This window comes from Lynx rufus, unplaced genomic scaffold (assembly GCF_022079265.1).
Source record: "Lynx rufus isolate CCGP_SWC_20201006 ecotype Redwood Valley unplaced genomic scaffold, mLynRuf1.p SCAF_7, whole genome shotgun sequence".
In the NCBI taxonomy this organism is placed as follows: domain Eukaryota; kingdom Metazoa; phylum Chordata; class Mammalia; order Carnivora; family Felidae; genus Lynx; species Lynx rufus.
Window position 1 is genome coordinate 66,410,028 of NW_025814889.1, and position 19,020 is coordinate 66,429,047.

General features: G+C 33.8%; 1 protein-coding gene across 1 annotated transcript in view; it reads right to left on the bottom strand.

Moving 5' to 3' along the window:
* CPNE8 (copine 8) overlaps nt 1–19,020 on the bottom strand; it is a 232,642-nt gene that overhangs the window by 16,344 nt on the left and 197,278 nt on the right. Inside the window, exons 17-19 of the mRNA XM_047065738.1 lie at nt 7,255–7,357; nt 5,410–5,467; nt 286–359 (exon numbers count right to left, since the gene is read on the bottom strand). Coding sequence (XP_046921694.1) covers nt 286–359; nt 5,410–5,467; nt 7,255–7,357 — 235 coding nt within the window. The remainder of the gene's footprint in view (nt 1–285; nt 360–5,409; nt 5,468–7,254; nt 7,358–19,020) is intronic.

Sequence of the window (19,020 nt, forward strand, 5' to 3'; positions counted from 1 at the left end):
CCTCTAATTTTACCAACGACCTCTATGATATTTTCTGGTAATATTAAAGTAGGAAAAGACACTTATTAACATTTCTATCTTATATATGGCGAACTTGAAATAGAAGAAAAAAATCACTAGGTACTTATTCTAGGCCCTACTTGCCACGCATCTCATAGAGAATCAATCAACTAAATTAAACAGAAACTGACAGTCCTGCTTTCAATGTAAGTTGTTTATTTACAAATCAGAGCTGACAGGATCCTCACAATGAACAAAATGAGTAATTTCCATTAAATTTCTTACCTGTACAATATCCCTCTCAGCATATTTTCCTCTGGAGGAAACTCTTACATCATCTCCATCCAATTCAACCATGGCTTGAAAATAAAATAAGACCATTTATCCAGCGCATTTCAGTCATGTACTAAAACAACACAGGTGATAGGAAATCAAGATGTATGAAGTAGCAACGCATCCTATGTCAGGGCAGAAGGCTTGTGGATCCCATCTCCTCAGTCATTTCTACCACAGAACTTGACTGAGCGCAAATGTTACAAATGAAGGAAGCTAGCCAAGACCTCATGTGACCCTTGCAAAATGGAAGAGCCAGTGTAGTATAGATATATCTCCCCATCCTAGAGGTTCTCAATTCTGGGTTATATGCTGACATGACTCATTGGGCAAGTGATGCTAATCCATTCAACTTTTGTCTTCTTTCTAATTTAAGAAACTTGACAGTAATCACAGAATTACCAGGAACAATTTGAACTCTATTCCCATTGAAACCACAACAAATCCACTGTATGTTAACTAACTTGGATTTAAATTTAAAAAAAGAAACTACAAAACTGTATATCCAATATATTGCCCAATTTCTACCTTATTAATGGATTTTTAAACAAAGAGGCATTTGCTCTACCTTATATTGATTGAATAAAGTGTGATTATTCTGAAGTATGATTTTTTTGTTAGTTAAGAAATAATTTCAACATTACATAGATCAGCTCAGCTGGTATTTGTAAATGCTGTGATATAATAGAACAGCTGGTAATAAAGTAAAGTAATGCTGCAATTAAGAACATTTTCCAGAGTTTATTAAGTTTTCAGTGAGAATTCTCTAAATAATTAATTACATGAGGAATGCTAATTTGTGTTTAAAAGTATAATTCTATTACTGATAATTCATTTCGTATACACATGACATTTACCAGACTCCAGTGACCACTTGCAATTTGTTTGCCTCTTCACCCTCCAAAAACTACAGCTCAGCCAGAACCTTTTCATTATTTTCTTCAGTGTTTGGATAATGCATCTGGGTTAAAAACACTGTTTTAAATTTTACTTTTATATACATGTTCATGAGTCACTATCTGGGCTGAAACATTGTTACTGCACATAATTGATAGAGAGCTACCACTCTATAATTTGATTAGATATACAATACATGTCATAATTTAGTAAAATGTGTATACTATAATTAACTTAATTAAAATACAAAATACCTATAAAACATATGAGCAAAGGGAAAAAATAAGAGAGACAAAGCAAGAAACAGATTCTTTATAATAGAGAACAAGCTAATGGTTACCAAATGGGAGGTGGGTGGAGGGATGGGTGAAATAGGTGATGGGGATTAAGGACTGCACCTGTTGTGATGAACACTTGAGTGATGTATGGAAGTGTTAAATCACTTATTGTAGATCAGAAACTAATATTACACTGTATGTTAACTATACTGGGATTAAAATACTACTACTACTGCTACTACTACTACTACTAATAATAATAATAAATTACCATACAAAAGATCTATCTTTCTTCCATACTTATTAGGGATGTAAATAAGAATGTCCTGATGCTCAAACACTTTCAATGTTAATTCCTTTGTTTCGGTTTCGTTTTGTTTCAAAATTTTCATGTGACTTCTGAGACATAAATGTTCAATGATGGTGACAACCTAGCAATTGCAGGAAGTTCTCCTTTACTCTCTACTGGGAAACAAGAGTTCAGTGATAATCTGGATGTCATTGTCCATGGTCCCTTATGATCTCCATCAGTCTTTGTGTTTCATTCCAATTAAGGAAATGGACAGTCATCCAGATAATAATAACATAGGAGAACATGATCCTATAAAATAACTCCCACTTTTCAGCACATCCTTTGAATTAAAAAGCTGCTGTTGCAAGAAATGGAGGCTATCTTTTTGAGAGCAAGGAGAAAAGACAGGGCATGAAAGTGGTGGAAGGGTACCATTCACCCTCTAGATTTGCATCTGGTCCACAAGGAGCCTGAGATGGTAAGCCCCACAAGTACTTCTTAGAAAAAAGGTCTATAAGAGACAGAGATGTACTTCTTTCTAGCTGTGCAAGACACAATGAAAGTAGAACCCATTCTACTTCTCCCATTCTACTAAATCTGATCAAGCAGGTAGCCCGATGCTGCTTTAATTTGACTTTTTGCCTTTTAAGGATAAAGAAATCCTGCCTTGAGAAATCTTTCTTCTCAATGACGATGCTTTATGGTGGAGTTACAATGCATTGGGGGAAAAGCTACACAGAAAGTTTTAAATTGTTCTCATTAAAAATACAGAAATGAGGGGCGCCTGGGTGGCGCAGTCGGTTAAGCGTCCGACTTCAGCCAGGTCACGATCTCGCGGTCCGTGAGTTCGAGCCCCGCGTCAGGCTCTGGGCTGATGGCTCGGAGCCTCGAGCCTGTTTCCGATTCTGTGTCTCCCTCTCTCTCTGCCCCTCCCCCGTTCATGCTCTGTCTCTCTCTGTCCCAAAAATAAAAAAAAAATCTTAAAAAAAAATACAGAAATGAGAAATTTGAATACTCATTAATCTAATAGGTTATTCCCAATTCATCTAACTTCAAAGAATGGATGGCAAGATACTACCTTTCTTGCCCATGCAAATAATGTCTTTCTTGTCAAAAGTGTTTGGATGTTGGATTTAGGTAGTTAACTGATAAAATGTGCAAGATTAAGATTCAGATTGTGCAGGTTTTATCTCAGTCTTTCCTTATGTCAGTTTCTATGTGTAATATTTAAACTTACTCTACAGCAGATTTGGAAGTGCTGAGAGAAAGGCTCTTCTTGACAGGACAGCACAATCTGAATGGAAGTCAAAGATTTTCTATGTGAAACATGAGTATTCTGTCCTTTTCTTGTTAGCCATGGAGAGAAGAGAGGTATTTTGAGAGTAGAGAAAGAAAAATACTTTAGAAAAGCACTTGTGTCTCCTAGAGGAATAGTCTACTTTTCTAGTACTGGTCTGGAAGTTTTCCCATCCTATTGAAACTTCGGTCATGGTGAAAGCACAAGTCAGTTGTCACAGGACCTAATTCCCTGTCCCCATGTTTGCCAGAGGAAAGTATCATTCTAATATCCAGGAAGCAATTCTACTGGGAAGGCAATTTCCCTCTTTGCCTATAGTCTTCACTCTTTTTTCTACATGGAAAGAGGAATAATTGATTTATGGGATTACTAAAATGAGAAGGGACTGACTTTGAAATCTCTCTGGTTAGAAACAGGCTATCCTCGCTTTGGATGTATTTTTTCCCTGTGGTGTGCTTAATAGACCAGGCTCTACCCTTGCACAGAGGAGGCCTGGAGATAAGGCTGAGGTCATTTAATCTTGGGAGGAAAATAGTGACAAGTCTGATTTTGTGCAGAGGTTAACCCAAATTCTTCAGTTCTGCATTATTAGTAATAACGCTTATATTGTGGTCTTCGTCTGAGGGATTCCTACATATTTTTATTCAGTTTGGGAAGTCAGAGAGGAAAATGATGAATTATCATGCCTCCAACCTTAATAAATAATTCATTGAGAACAAAAGAAATGAAGAAAATAAATAGCCGTGGCAGTTGGATGAGGGAGTACCCAAATAACTGTGCCTGCTGCTCTGAAAAGAAATATATGACCAGAAATACATGCCAGGAAGGGTCAGTGGCTCTGTATTCACACATGATGTGTGCAGGCTCTTGAGGAACAAGTGAATGAGGTTAGGTCATACACCTAACCTCAGACTTCCACAGGAGTTGGGGAGACCTGGGATGCACCTAGTGAGAGGTGCATCCTTAAGGCAAATGCAAATTAGTAACCAAAGAAGGCATGAGTTATTTTACCCTAGCATTTAGTGAAGTTTGTGAATCACAGTCAATCACTGATTAATGCAGATGATCAAGTACACAAAGCATTAACAAGAAAGATGTCCCTTAGCTTTCCTGACTGCAGAGAGGTTGTCTCAAATTCATGCCTGACATACAATGCAAACAGATGTGAATATTCAAAGACAGAGAAAATATTAGCAGAAGCAGCAGCAGTCAGAGCTAAATGACTTTTGCTTTAGACACTGGAAGATTATAATGAAGCAAAGCATGACCAACCAACCATGGAATCGAAAGAAAGGATTTCCAGGGTCAGCAATATAACAACTTTGCCTGTGGTGCTTTACCTGAGATGGATAGATCTATACTATCCTTATGGAGGCGGCTCTGGTGGTTAAAGGAGAATCATCCCAGCAATGATGATAGTATAATCAGCCACCTATGTGCTTAAATTAACCTGTAATGTACTAAAGCTTGTTCTAAATATTCTAAAATTATTCTCATTTCCAAAGCCCCAAGCTAAATAAAGTCATTGTTAAAGTAAAAACACCTGAACCAGGTGAATGCCATGTGATCATGCAGTTGCCATCTAGCATAGTTGTCTTTGAAAGGAATTCACCAGATGACTGGGAACAAATTATCCTTAAAGAAGTTTACCCAGATGACTAGTTACAAAAACACCAGTCACTTCATTGGCATTTGAGCAAGGTCTGAGCCCAAACAGAGAACTACCCAGTAACTCAATTTAGCATAATTTTATGAAGTGTCATTAAATCTCAGATGTTCAGTTCCATTTTCATTTTACTTTGCTCTTTCATAATGCAGAACTTATATATTTATAAAGCTAATGTCTATCAACTAGCTAGTGTCTGAAAATCCATTATAGTAGCATATTATGCTTGTGTTAACATCTCTCTTCACAATCTAATGGTTTATTAATTTAGTGCTCATCCTTAAAGGTTTTTAGTGAACCCAGAGTGTGTTTTGCCTTGGGAACAACAACTCCACTTATCACTCTGTCACTCATAAAAAATATTATTTTGGGGTACAAACCATATCTAATGGAGTAGAAACCTACATGTTGAATTAATCGATACTGGAGAGATAAGGCTTAGTCAGAAGACAATCTCTTCATTTGCTCAACTGAATAGACTTCATCGTGAGATATCTACATTTACATCTCTATGTACATGGATATTATATACAGATCCACATTCATATTCACATTCTTATATACAAAAAAGAGTAACAGAAACCTTACAGCATGATGAATCAGTAAATAAACTCCCAAGGAATACTATTGAAATTTTATTACTCACCATCAAATTCTGCTGGTCCAACACCCACTATAATTATTGACATTGGAAGTTTTGAAGCCTTCAAAGAGAATACACAATTGGTTTACAATTAAGAAGTTGACTTCTTAAGAAAAGAATTATAATTTAAGAAAATAATATCCTGTTTTGATATTTTTTTCAGATGTTCACTAAAATAGGTTTGAACACATCACAATCATATGCTTGATTCTACTCATTCTTTTTGAACTAACTGTACATACACTTATTCAGTGGGACATTCTCTGGGAATGACCAGCCTTGGACAATATGAAAAATAAAAAGTATTGCACATCTGCTTTCACTTGCTATTCTCAGCCAACATCTTCTTGACTGAGGGTATCTCTGGGCATTTTATTCATGTTTTCTCTCCCATAAAAAATCTTTTAGTTGCTGTAAGGGAAAAATGGTACTATATTTGTGAAAGAATAGTACCCTACTCTATCCCACTTATACCCAAAGTTAGGGAAAGCAATTTTCATTGTAAATGAGTGAATACAGATGATAATTACAGAAAGTTAGTATTAGAATGATTAATTTATGTATTAAATATCCATGGGATTGTGAGTGATATTGAATATTTGATTCAAAAATATTTGCATATTTTCCCATCATATGTATCACTTAAACAATGTAATCATTTTAAAGAATTTAATGGTCAGAATGTGAGATCCAGCAATAGAGAAAAGGAACACTGTACCAACCACATCTTCAGCATGAAGATCATCAAATTATGAATAACTGGTCCTCAATACATCATGTCTTATTAGTTTAAGCCCAAATTATTAAATTCCTATTTTCAAGTGCACACGAATGCCACTGACCAGAACATAAAGGAAATCAAGGTGAATTCAACCCAAGTAATTCTAGTTAAAAAATAACAAATAAATGTGTAAGCCTTACTTCAACTGCTGTTTATGTATGTTTTTTTCAGTAAATGTCTATAATTTTCCCCCCATATGATCCTCCACCAAACAGCTAATTATATGTTCCCTATGTTATTAATAATTATGAGCTATGATATGCAAAGCACTCATGAAACCCATTTTCACTAAATGTCAACTTTGTGCCAAATATGTCTAAACTTGGACATGGAAAGGTGAGTAAGATATAATTCTATAGAATATAGTCTAGGAGCATGTGGGCAGCTCAGTCAGTTGAGCGTCCAGCTTCAGCTCAGGTCATGATTTCACGGTTCATGGGTTCAACCCTACATTGGGCTTTGCTCTGACAGTGTGGAGCCTGCTTTGGATTCTCTCTCTCTCTCTCTCTCTCTGTTCTTCCCCAATTCATGCCATATCTCAAAAAAATAGTCTATAAATATAGATTTTATAGATTATAATCTAATAAAAAGGCAAATAATCATAAAAATAAATAATTAGGAATTATACAAGGATGGTTTTTGAATAAAGTCCAGTCCCTTCCAGTTATATAGAAATAAGAATGTCAGTACAGTGCTCCTATAATTGAAATGTAAATTTTAAGAAATACTTTGTACAAATTGTAAGATTGTGTACAAGTACATCCAACTAGTAGAGGTAAGCACACTCATGCACATGAAGGTGATGGTATCATCTTATTTTTTTTTTTTTATTCTGGGAGGAAAATAATTTTGTTATAACACAGTTATCCATACTGCTTAGGTTAGTCTTTATGAACTAACGGTACATGTACATTTGAGTTTTCTGGATAAGGTTAAGAATGCAATCAGTTGCAAAAGCATGAGCATTTTGTTTCACTATTAAGTCAACTAACATTAACTCTTTCAACATAGGTTGAAAGCACCCTGCTGTCACTTAGCCAGCACAAGACTGAACGATCCCTACTCACATTGACTATGGACTCCTTGGTTTGAGCCATATCCGAGATAACACCATCTGTCACAATCAGGAGCACAAAATACTGGGAACCATCTTTTACGGAAGAAGCATACCTAGAGTAATAAAAAGATAAAGAATACCACAGAAAATAAAACAGCTCCTTTGTATGTGATGGTTGCTAAATATAATCGTGATAGTCAACAAACCTTTAATCTCAAGAAAATATTTAAACTTGCATTAGGAATCTATATCATGCAAGCTCTCAATACATTTTTCTGAAATAGCACGCTAGAACACAGCAACATTACTTCATGCCAGCACACAGAAAAGCCTGCCTGCCTTGGAAATTCACTCACTAATAAAAGGTGAGATGGATGAGGGTATGTTTAGCACAAAGGAATGGATATAGCTTTCAGAAACAGATACCCTGGCTAAGCAACATATTATGTGTATAATCTTCAGTAAATTACTTGATCTATCTAAACTTTATTTCTTTACCTTTAAAATCAAGATTACACACCTCTGTATTGTTAATACAGAAACCGCATGCATGCTACCCAATATATAATACAGTTTTATAAATGGTATGATTATTATAAAGACAATAATCATAAATGCTTTTTGTTTTGGACTAGACACAGGTAATGATTATACAACATAGTGAATGTGCTGAATATCATCTAACTGTAAACTTCAAAAGTTACTTTTATGTTATGTGAATTTCACCTAAGAAATGCAACAGAAGAAATGCTTTTTGACACATCCATAGTTCAAGTTTTTCTTTTTAATTTTTTTAATGTTTATTTATTTTTGAGAGAGAGAGAGAGAGAGAGAGAGAGAGAGCATGAAAGGGACAAGGGCAGAGAGGGAGGGAGACACAGAATTTGAAGCAGGCTCCAGGCTCTGAGCTGTCAGCACAGAGCCCAACATGGGGCTTGAACTCGTGAACCACAAGATCATGACCTGAGTGGAAGTCAGATGCTTAATGGACTGAGCCACCCAGGTGGCCCCATAATTCAAGTTCTTAATATATGTTAAATTGATGAAAGATGGGGAAAAGAATACCAAACAAAGACAAAAATTAGGTATGTATTAAGAATATATTCTAGGGGCGCCTGGATGGCTCAGTCAGTTAAATGTCTGACTTCTACTTAGGTCATGATCTCACAGTTTGTGGGTTCAACCCCTGTGTTGGGCTGTGTGCTGGCACCTCAGGGCTGGAGCCTGCTTTGGATTCTGTGTCTTTCTCTGTCCCTCCTCCGCTCACACTCTGTCTCTCTCTCAAAATAAATAAATAAACATTAAAATTTTTTTAAATAAATAAATAAACATTAAAATTTTTTTAAAAAATGAGTATTATGAGAACTACTCATAAAAATGAGTAGTTCTTGAAGTTTATCAGAGTTCTCACCAAGTAATACTCAGTAATTTAGAGGTGAATTTTATGCATGTTATGTTTTATTATACCTCTTTTTTCCATTGTGTTCTACTTTTTGGGTATCTAGATTATATTCTCAACAAGAATACCTTTTTTATTTAAGACAATGCTTTTATTTTTTTTAAGTTAATTTACTTATTGAGAGAGAGAGAGAGAGAGAGAGAGAGAGAGAATATTCCAAGCAGGCTCTGTACTGCAGAGCAGGCTCTGTACTGCAGTGCAGAGCCTGACATGGGGCCCGAACTCACCAACTGTGAAATCCTGACCTGAGTGGAAATCAAGAGTTGGACGTTCAACCGACTAAGCCACCCAGGTGCCCCTCAACAAGAATAACTTTTATGATTTTTAGAATATAACTAGTATGCAGGTCATATCTAGTAACAAGCAAGCATTATGGTACTCTTAGGAGATAAACAGTAAATGAGAAGACTTTGGTTGACTTCTGTAAAACTCATTGAATATTTATGTATCATAGAATCACAGAAGGATAGTATCACAGAGAAACTGGGTTCAAGAAAACATCTACTTTTTACCAATAAAATTCCTTCATAACCTGAAGTACCCAAAGGAATCAAATTTGAGCAGATCAGGGACAGATGAATCACATATGTCAGGGCAAAACTTATTTCTTGGAGAGCAGAATTAACAACGATATGGACAAGAAAAATATTTACAACTTTTCCGTAGACTAGAGAAACTCATAATTGCTCATGCAGCTAACAAAATGGTAATTTCATAGACTGATCAAGAGAATACAGTGTCATGTTCACACCCTATAAAAATAGCATTGAACTGGTTCCACAATGTATAGTCAAAATTTTTCCCACAATATTGAACAAATGATCTTCTCCATTAAGGAATTTATAAGTTTGATGGTTACACAATCAATGAAAAACAGTCGAAACCAGATCTGAGACTATTCTATTTAATGCTTAGCTTTTTTTCTTACTAAAAGAAGTCAGGTAATCTCTGTCACGTATTCATTTTTAATTTTTAAATACCCATTATTCTTTTAAATTTTTAATGTTTATTTATTTTTGAGAGAGAGAGAGAGAGAGAGAGAGAGAGAGAGAGAGAAAGAGAATATGAGCAGGGGAGGGGCAATTAGAGAGGGAGACACAGAATCTGAAGCAGGCTCCAGGTTCTGAGCTGTCAGCACAGAGCCCCACGTGGGGCTAATCCATGGACTGTGAGATGATGACCTGAGCCAAAGTCAGACCCTTAACCTAGTGAGCCATGCAGGTGCCCCAATACCCATTATTTTTAAAAAGCATTTCTTACTATGTTTCAGAAACAGGGTTTTATATTTCATGAGATTAATGGAAGACTATAAATAGCTTCTGAGTACAATAATGTAGCTTTTCTGCTCTTCTTACCAAATGATGCTCTTAAAATGGCAAATTTTTACCAGATTCAGAAACAATACAGAAAGTAAAATATTATGCATTTCTATAAATATTATTTCAAGTGGCTTAACTGTCTGAATTTTTTTTTGGTATTTACTTTTTATTTCTCTTCCAACATTTCTGATCACCCATAAAGTCTCAGTTGTTAGTATAGTTTTTCCCCCAGCTTTATTGAGGTATAATTGGTATACAAAAAAACTGCACAGAATTAAGATATATAACTTGATGAGTTTGGACATATTCATAAATTCATGTTACCATCAAAACAATCACAGTACTAAGTATACCACTTCTTAAATTTTCCTGTGTCCCCTTTGTGTGTGTGCACATGGTAAAAAAAATATTAATACAAAATCTACCCTTTTAACAAAAATTTAAGTGCACAATATCGCATTGTTGCCCATTGACATATCTTGGCAGTTGTGAATAATGCTACAGACACTTCTTCGAGATCCTGATTTCAGTTTTTTTGGATGTATACTCAGAAGTGGGATTTCTGGTAGCTCTATATTTTTTGAGAAATCTCTATGTTGGTTTTTCATAGCAGCTGCACTAATTTAAGATTCCCACCAACCATGCACAAGGGTTCCAATTTCTTCACATCTTTGCCAACACTTACTATCTTTTTGACTTTTTGATAATAGCCATGCTAACAAGTGTAAAGTAATGATAGCTCACTGTAGTTTTGATTTGCATTTCCCTGATGATTAGAAACGTTGAGCATTTTGTATATACCTATTGGCCATTTGTGTGCCTTCTTTGAAGAAATGTCGGTGCCAGTCCTTTGCCCATTTCTAAAATCAGATTAGTTGTATTTTTGCTATTAAGTTGTATGAGTTCCCTATATATTTTGGAAATGAACCCGTTATCAAATATATAAGTTGCAAATATTTTTCTCACACTCTGTAGGTTGTCTTTTCATTATGTTGATGGTTTCTTTTGCTGTGTAGAAACTTTTTACTTTGATGTAGTCCCACTTGTCTATTTTTACTTTTGCTGCTTGTGCTTTTGGTGTCATACCCAAGAAATCATTGCCAAGACAAAGAAATCATTGCCAAGACCAATGTCAAGGTTTTCTCTTTTATTCTAAGAGTTTTATAGTTTCATGTCTTACGTTCAATTTTCAGTTAATTTGTGTGAGTGGTAGTAAAAGGATCCAATTTCATTCTTTTTCTTGTGTATATCCAGTTTTCCCAACACCAATTATTGAAGAGAGAATTCTTTCCTCATTTTGTATTCTTGGCACTTTTGGCAAAAACCTGCAGGTTTTTGTCTGGGCATCTCTATTCTCTTCTATTGGTATAGACGCTTATTTTTTTTATATCAGTACCTTGCTGTTTTAATTATTGCACCTTTGGAATATGTTTTAAAATCAGACTGTGATGCTTGCCTCCAGCTTTGTTCTTTCTCAAGATTGCTTCAGTTATTCAAGGTCCTTTGTGGTTTCACATATATTTTAGGATTGTTTTTTTTTCTTTATTTCTGCAAGGAATATCATTAAGATTTGGGTAGGGATTGCACGGAATCTGTAGAACACTTTGGGTAGTATGGACATTTACACAATATTAATTTTTCTAATCCATAAATATGGCATGTCTTTCCATCTAACTGTGTCTGCTTTAATTTTTTCATTGATGTTTCATAGTTTTCACTATAAAAGCCTTTCACTTCCTTCAGTTTATGCCTAAGTATTTTATTTTACTTTTTTGGTGCTTTTATAAATGGGATTATTTTCTTAATTTCCTTTTCAGATAGTTTGTTATTTGTTTAGAAATGCAACTTTTTTACAGGTTGATTATGTATCCTGCAACTTTACTGAGTTCATCAGTAAATGGGTTTTCTTTTTGTTTTGCTTTGTTTTATTTTGCTTCGTTTTACTTCCTTCAGTCTTTAGGGTTTTCTACATGTAAGATCACGTCATCTGTAAACAGAGGTAGTTTTATTTTTCCTTTATAATTTGGATGACTTTTACTTATTTTTCTTGTCCAATTGCTCTGGCTAAGACTTCCAGAGACATGTTGAATAGACGTGGAAGAATGGGCATCCTTGCTTTGTTCTATATTTTAGAGGAAAGCTTTTAGTTTTTGTGTTTTTTTTTTTAATAATTAAGTATGATGTTAGCTGTGACCTTTATTGTGTTGAGGTAAATTCCTTCTGTACCTAATTTGTTGATAGTTCTTATCAGGAAAGACTGTTGAATTCTATCAATGTTTTTTCTCTATCTTTTGAAATGGTCATGAGATTTTGGTCCCTCATTCTGTTAATGTGTTGTATCATATTTATTGATTTGCATATGTCAAACCATCTTTGCATGCTAGAAATGCATCCTACTTGGTCGTGGTTATAATTCGTTGAATGTGCTCTTGTATTCAGTTTGCTAATAATCTGTTGAAGATTTTGACATCCATGTTTATCAAGGATGTTAGTTTGTAGTTTTCTTGTGGTGCCTTTGTCTGACTTTATTATCAGGGTAATGCTGGCTTCATAAAATGAACTTGGAAGTATTTGCTCTTCTATTTTTTTTGTAACAGTTTAAGAAGAATTGGTATTAATTCTTCTTCTTTAAATCATTGGTAAGATATGCCTTGTAGCCACTTGGCCCTGAGCCTTTTCTTTGTTGGGAGATTTTTGATAACTGATTCATTCTCCTTGTTATTGGTATGTACATCCTTTCTATTTCTCTTGATGTATTCTTGGTACATCATATACTTCTAGGAATTTATCCATTTCTTCTAGGTTGTCCAATTTGTTAAAGTACAATTGTTTATAATAATCCCTTATGATATTTTTTATTCCTGTGAAATCAGTTGTAATGTTTTCTCTTTCATTTTTTGAGTCTTGTCTCTTTCCTTTCTTAGTCTAAGGGTTGGTCAGTTTTGTTTACCTTTTCAAAAAACCAACTCTTAGTTTTGTCAATTTTTTCTATTGTTTTTCTATTCTCTATTTCATTTATTTCTGCTCTAATTATTATTATTATTTCTTTCCTTCTGCTAACCTGTACTTTTTCTTCTTCTTTTAGTTCCTTTTGGTGTAAAGTTAGATCCTTTAAGATTTTTCTTCTTCATTAACATGCAATGTTTATTGCTATAAACTTTCCTCTTAATAATGCCTTTACAATATTCCGTAAGTTTTGGTATATTGTTCTTTCATTTATCTCTAGATATTCCCCAATTCCTTTTGTATTTTTTTTTTGACTCAGTGGACATTTGAGAGTATGTTGATTTCTATTCATTAATGAATCTTTCTGATTTCTTTTTTTTTTTCTACTGTGTTTGCAAAGGAGACTTGGAATTATTTCAATCTTCTTAAATTTATTAAGACTTGCCTTGTGTCCTATAATCTATCCTAGAGAATGTGCCATGCGTGCTTGAAAAGAATATGTATTCTGGAGCTACTGAGTGGAATATTCTGTATATATCTGTTAGGTCCATTTGGTCCAGAGAGGTGCTCAAGTTTGCAGTTTCCTTATTGATCATCTATCTGGATGATATATTCATTATTAAAAGTGGGGTACTGAAGTCTTCTAATATTATTGTATTAGAGTCTATTTGTCCCTTCATACATGTCAATTTTTTGCTTAGGTGCTTTGATATTGGGTGCATATGTATTTATAATGATTATATCTTCCTGTTGATACTTCTTAAGAAAAATTTCATTTTAAGATAAATATTTTATTTAAGATCTATAACATGATGGTTTGATATATAGAGAGTAAAATGATTATTACAATCATGCTAATTAACATATCATCTCCTCACATAGTTCCCATATTTACTATTTTAGCAAATTTCCAGTATTCAATACAGTATTTCACTGTAGTCATCATGCAACATATTAGATCTCTAGACTTATTCATCCTACATAATGCAACTCCGGATCCTTTGACCAATATCTCTATTTTCCCTACCTCCCCTCTACTACTAGCCACCATTCTACTTTCTGCTTCTATGTATTAAACTTTTTTAAAATTCCACATATAAATGAGATCATGCAGTGATTTTCACTGATCATGCATTTTTCTTCCTAAGTCTTGCTTATTTCACCTAGCATAACATTATGCAGGTTCATCCATGTTGTTGCAAATGGTAGGCTCTCCTTTTTTAAGGCTGAATAATACTTCATGAATATGAACGTTTCTCCCACTATCAGAAAGTAGAGCTTTCCTATGAAATCTTCTATAAGCAGAAATGGTATAAAGTAGAAAAAAAAAAGCAACTACCATTAGCTTATATGGAACTTTTTGAGTGTTCATTCCCAGACCTAAACAATAGTCTATCTTAGATTTTCTGACACCTTAGGACACATCTTGCTAACAGATGCACAGAATAAGTGGAGATAAAGCACAGATGCTCACAGACATGGTTCAAAGCTAAGGCACCTTGATGATGAGATGCTGAGTGTAGTTCCCAGGGAAGGGGCCTGGTGGCATCACTCTCATGCTCGTGATGCACGCTGCCTCTATGACCGCTTGCAGTAAAACAAACACTGCAATCTATTTCATAAAAGCAAAAATCTCTGGATTTCTTTGGTTAGTGGAAACAGATCCTAATATAGGTCTTTCGTAAAAGTGAAGTGGTGTAATGTGAACTTTTGAAAACTGGAGGATACCTGTGTATATCAATCAACATATCACATAAACTGACCCTTTTATTATGTAATAACCTTCTTTGCCTCTTGTGCCAGTTTTTGACTTAAAGTCTATTTTCTCAGATAGAGGTATAGCCACCCTCCCTGCTCTCTTTCGGTTACCATGTGCATGGAGTATCTTTTTTCATCCCTTCATTTTTGGCCTATGTATGTCCTTAGATCTAAGTTGAGTTTCTTGTAGACAGCATATAGTTGGGACTTGTTTTTTATCCATCCAGCCACTCCATGTCTTTTCATTGCTGAGTTTAATATATTTTCATTTTGGTTTTCTTTTGATTCACTAGAAACTATTTACCTAAGAGAAGGAGAGAATGTATTCATACCACCAGAAGAGTTAGGAATAGAACCTGAAGCAGATATAGTAAACCTGGAATTTCTCTTTGTTGTTTATCTTAAAACTTCATAGGGATTCTGCATTTTACTTTATAATAAACATGTGCTTTTATTAATGTTTTATATTTCTTAACTTCGAATGTGTAGAAAGATATATGAGCTTATTGTGTGGCTCTCACTACTGCCAGATGCACTAATTTGAAAATAAATTTCATTTTACATAAGAACTATTCAATCTATTTTAGTCTTTATCACCAAAAGCACCATAAATTAATCTTTTAAAACTTGCCATGATTTCTATGGCATTTGCCGTATGCATTGACATATTGTTGCACTTTGCAAGTAAAGCTAAGTTTCAAACAAAATCATATTTTGTGCTACCATTTCTTCTAATTTAGCCCACTTTAAAATATTATAATTTGTGATAAAATAATTGAAATGCTACAGAAATGTGCTAAGTAGAAAGTAGAGGCTGATCACATCTCAATCTATCTTCCAGAAGGTAACCCTGATATATACTCTTGCAGATTCAAATTATATTTTAAAGGTATTTAAGAAGCTTGCTGCTTAAAGGAAACTGATGATGAATCCTTCTGTAAATTGCATAATTAAAACTTTTATTATTAAAAGCCTGCTAAATGTCTTTTTTCATATATAGGCAATCCATAATTTATATTTTAATATTACTGTGATAAATCTGAGAGAGAGGTTAACTTTGTCAGGGGTTTGGAATTCAAACGCATTCCCCTGGAGTCTTTTGTCAGGCAACTTTCTGGGATCATGTTTATAAAAGTGCATAAGTGGTTGGTTCAGATTTGTGGGATATTCTTTCAGCTTACTATTGGTTCATAGGAATAAAGAGGGCAACAAGATAAGAAACTGACTCAAGAATGTTTTATCTAGGTAGTTTACTTTTGATATATGCAATGAATTAAATTTTAATACTAATTAAATCTTACTAGTTAAATCTTAATATGTAAATATTTCAATACAAAGTAACAGTAATTTTTATGTTACAAAGTTGTATTTTTGGCAGTGTGATGAAGTGACAGACTGTGTCCACAACCATATGTAGTTTTGTTGCACTTTCTTTTATGTGCCTTTATCTTTGGAGCACAGCTAAAAGGGCTTAAGTTTATGCAAGGCCTCATAACAGTTATCTGGGATAAGATTATTCTGTTAGGAATTTTAGCTCCACCTCAAATGGCCACTCTTCCATATCCATTTTGTCATCAATAAAATAGGAATAATAACACTACTGACAGCTCATAGAGTTATTGTGAAGATTAAAACAAATATTCCACATGATGGCATTGAGCACATTGTCTGAGACAGACTATGGGGTTCAAAACTGAAAATTAATTTTAGTTGATTACTTGCATCTAGATATCTAGATACAAAAATCTAGTCAGTAGTTAGAAATTGATAGATCCCTCAGAGAAACTGAAATATGACAGCCTCAAAACTAGTAACTGGTTAGGCACAAGAAACGGAGGACTAGTAGTTAGGAAATAATGCATATTATTCAAGTCAAGGGAAGAAAATAGTAAAATTTTCATGATAGCCTAAAAAGATAATTGATACTTTCATTGGTATATTAGTTTATTTTCAAGTTATAAGCTGGTAAAAAATACCAACAAAATATGTTTCAAATAACTTAAAGTTATTGAGGTAGAATTCTAGATGAAGAGAAATTTTGATGATGTAAACAGGAATGTAAAAATAGTAATCGCCATACATCCAAGAGGGCACTGACATTAGTCAGGGGATGAGTAAACTCCACTCTATTACAACCATGTCTCTAGACACATGATTTCCTTAACATGTTTCTTCCTCCTATTGCTAGTTATTGAGAATTAAACATAGTGTTATAGACATTATGTGTATTAATAAATTCATACATGGAAAGGATTTCTCTGATTTTAAATTTGTTTTCAGTGTACATAACGGTCATGCATTAGTTTTGGTAGGCATGATAGTCTTACATGTTAACTTGGTTAGGCTCTGATAGCCAGTTATCTAGTTCCTGTGAAGCTACTTTGAAGATATATTTAATATCTACAATTGGATGACTTTAAGTAAATGAGACTATCTCAAAAATGTGGATGGGCTTCATTCAATCAGTTGAAGGCCTTAACAAAAATGGTTTTCCCAAAGGAAAAGGGATTCTGACTCAAAACTGCAAGAATATCATCCAACCTAAGTTTCCAACCTGCCAGCTTTCCCTACAAATTTCTGTCAGTGCCTACTATTGCATGAGCCAATTCTTTAAAATAAATTTCTTTATCTATATATCTATATTTGTATGTCTTATTAGTTCTGTTTCTCCTGAGGACCCTGCCTCACACAGTAGGTATCTAGCACAATCACATTTTCCATAGGTCATTAAAATAGACTAAGTATTATCATTAACAGTTCCTTTAGTTTTCTATTATAAACTCGCTTATTAAAATGTAGTTATAATGCATGGTGTACAGAAAAGTCAATTAAACAAATAGGTGTGGATTTATCAGTAAATGCAAAGAATTGGGCTTTATGTTGGTTTATAACATATACATTATAAATTATATTATTATTATAAATATTAAATTTAATTTAAATATAATTTATAGCATATGGTATTTATATATGTGTGTGTGTGTGTGTGTATATATATATATATATATATATATATACATATATATAATTAAGTCACAATTCCTGTCTTCAGTGGAGAAAAAAATCTACATGTAACAATTGAGTGGAATCAAATTAGTGAGTGTTTTGATAAAGGTATTCATAAAATGACAATTCATAGCTCAGAAGTAATGATTCTCTATGGCTGAAGTACAGCACATTTGGGAGAATGTGGAGGGAAATGAGAGTGGATGAGTGGTGGTAGTTGGATATTAAAAGTTCTTAAATACCAAACCAAAGTGTTCAAACTTAAACTTGTCACAGGGCACCAATGGATGTTAAGTGGGATTTTTACATTGTCTGAAATGTTATTCCCTAGACAACTCTATGAAAGGAAAACTGGTAAGACAGGAAATTAGAAGCAAGCGGTTGGATAACCTCAGAACATCACAAAGAACTTTCAAGTTTCACAAAAATGATGCTTTGGGTGTTAACTCACAATATTGTTATTTCAATATTATCTAAAAAGTCAATAGTCTTATAAAATAGATTTAAGTTCTAAAAATGAGCATACGGTTAAAATTATTATTCTTAAAAAGAATAAGAATCCTTCAAAATGTTAATAGAAAACTATCACAAATTAAGCTTTTATCAATATAGAAAACACACTTTATAAGAAGAAAAAAATCAAGCAAATAAAAAACCATTTGCTTTTTATTTTACAAAATGTATTTTTAATGACAAATACCTTAACATACAGAATTCAGTTATTAAACATTTGTTAAGTACACTTACCTCCTATATGATGGGCATGTTGAAGAACTGATGAATGCATTTCAAAGTAACAAAATACTCACTGAGTTTTATTTAAAACAGGAGTCTCATACACTGTAACTATGGAACTTCTCATGATTTAGAAAAAATAGTACCTTGTCTTTTAAACTGATAAATTTTTTGGATGGTGAGTTTGGGTCAGACAGAAATTGTCTGTCTTAATAAAAAGTTTAAAAATTAAACCTATTCTCAAAGATAAAGGAGTAAAGCATTTCTTATGTAGCTTCATAATAAGACATAGATACAGGAGACTTCAGATTGTATTGGAAGGAAAAGAGGATTCCTCAAAAGCCGTATCTTATGTGTTTCTTATTTTCTCTCATTAAAAAAAATAATAAAGAATTATTAGATCATGGATTATTGCTGAGAATCTGATAGTTAGCTGGCATCTATCCCTATCTTTGAGAATTTCTTAAAATGCTAGACAATACATGAAAAATGGTAATAGGACAGTATAGAGCCTACAGTTTTAAATGGTATATAGAAATGCAGCTAGAAATTG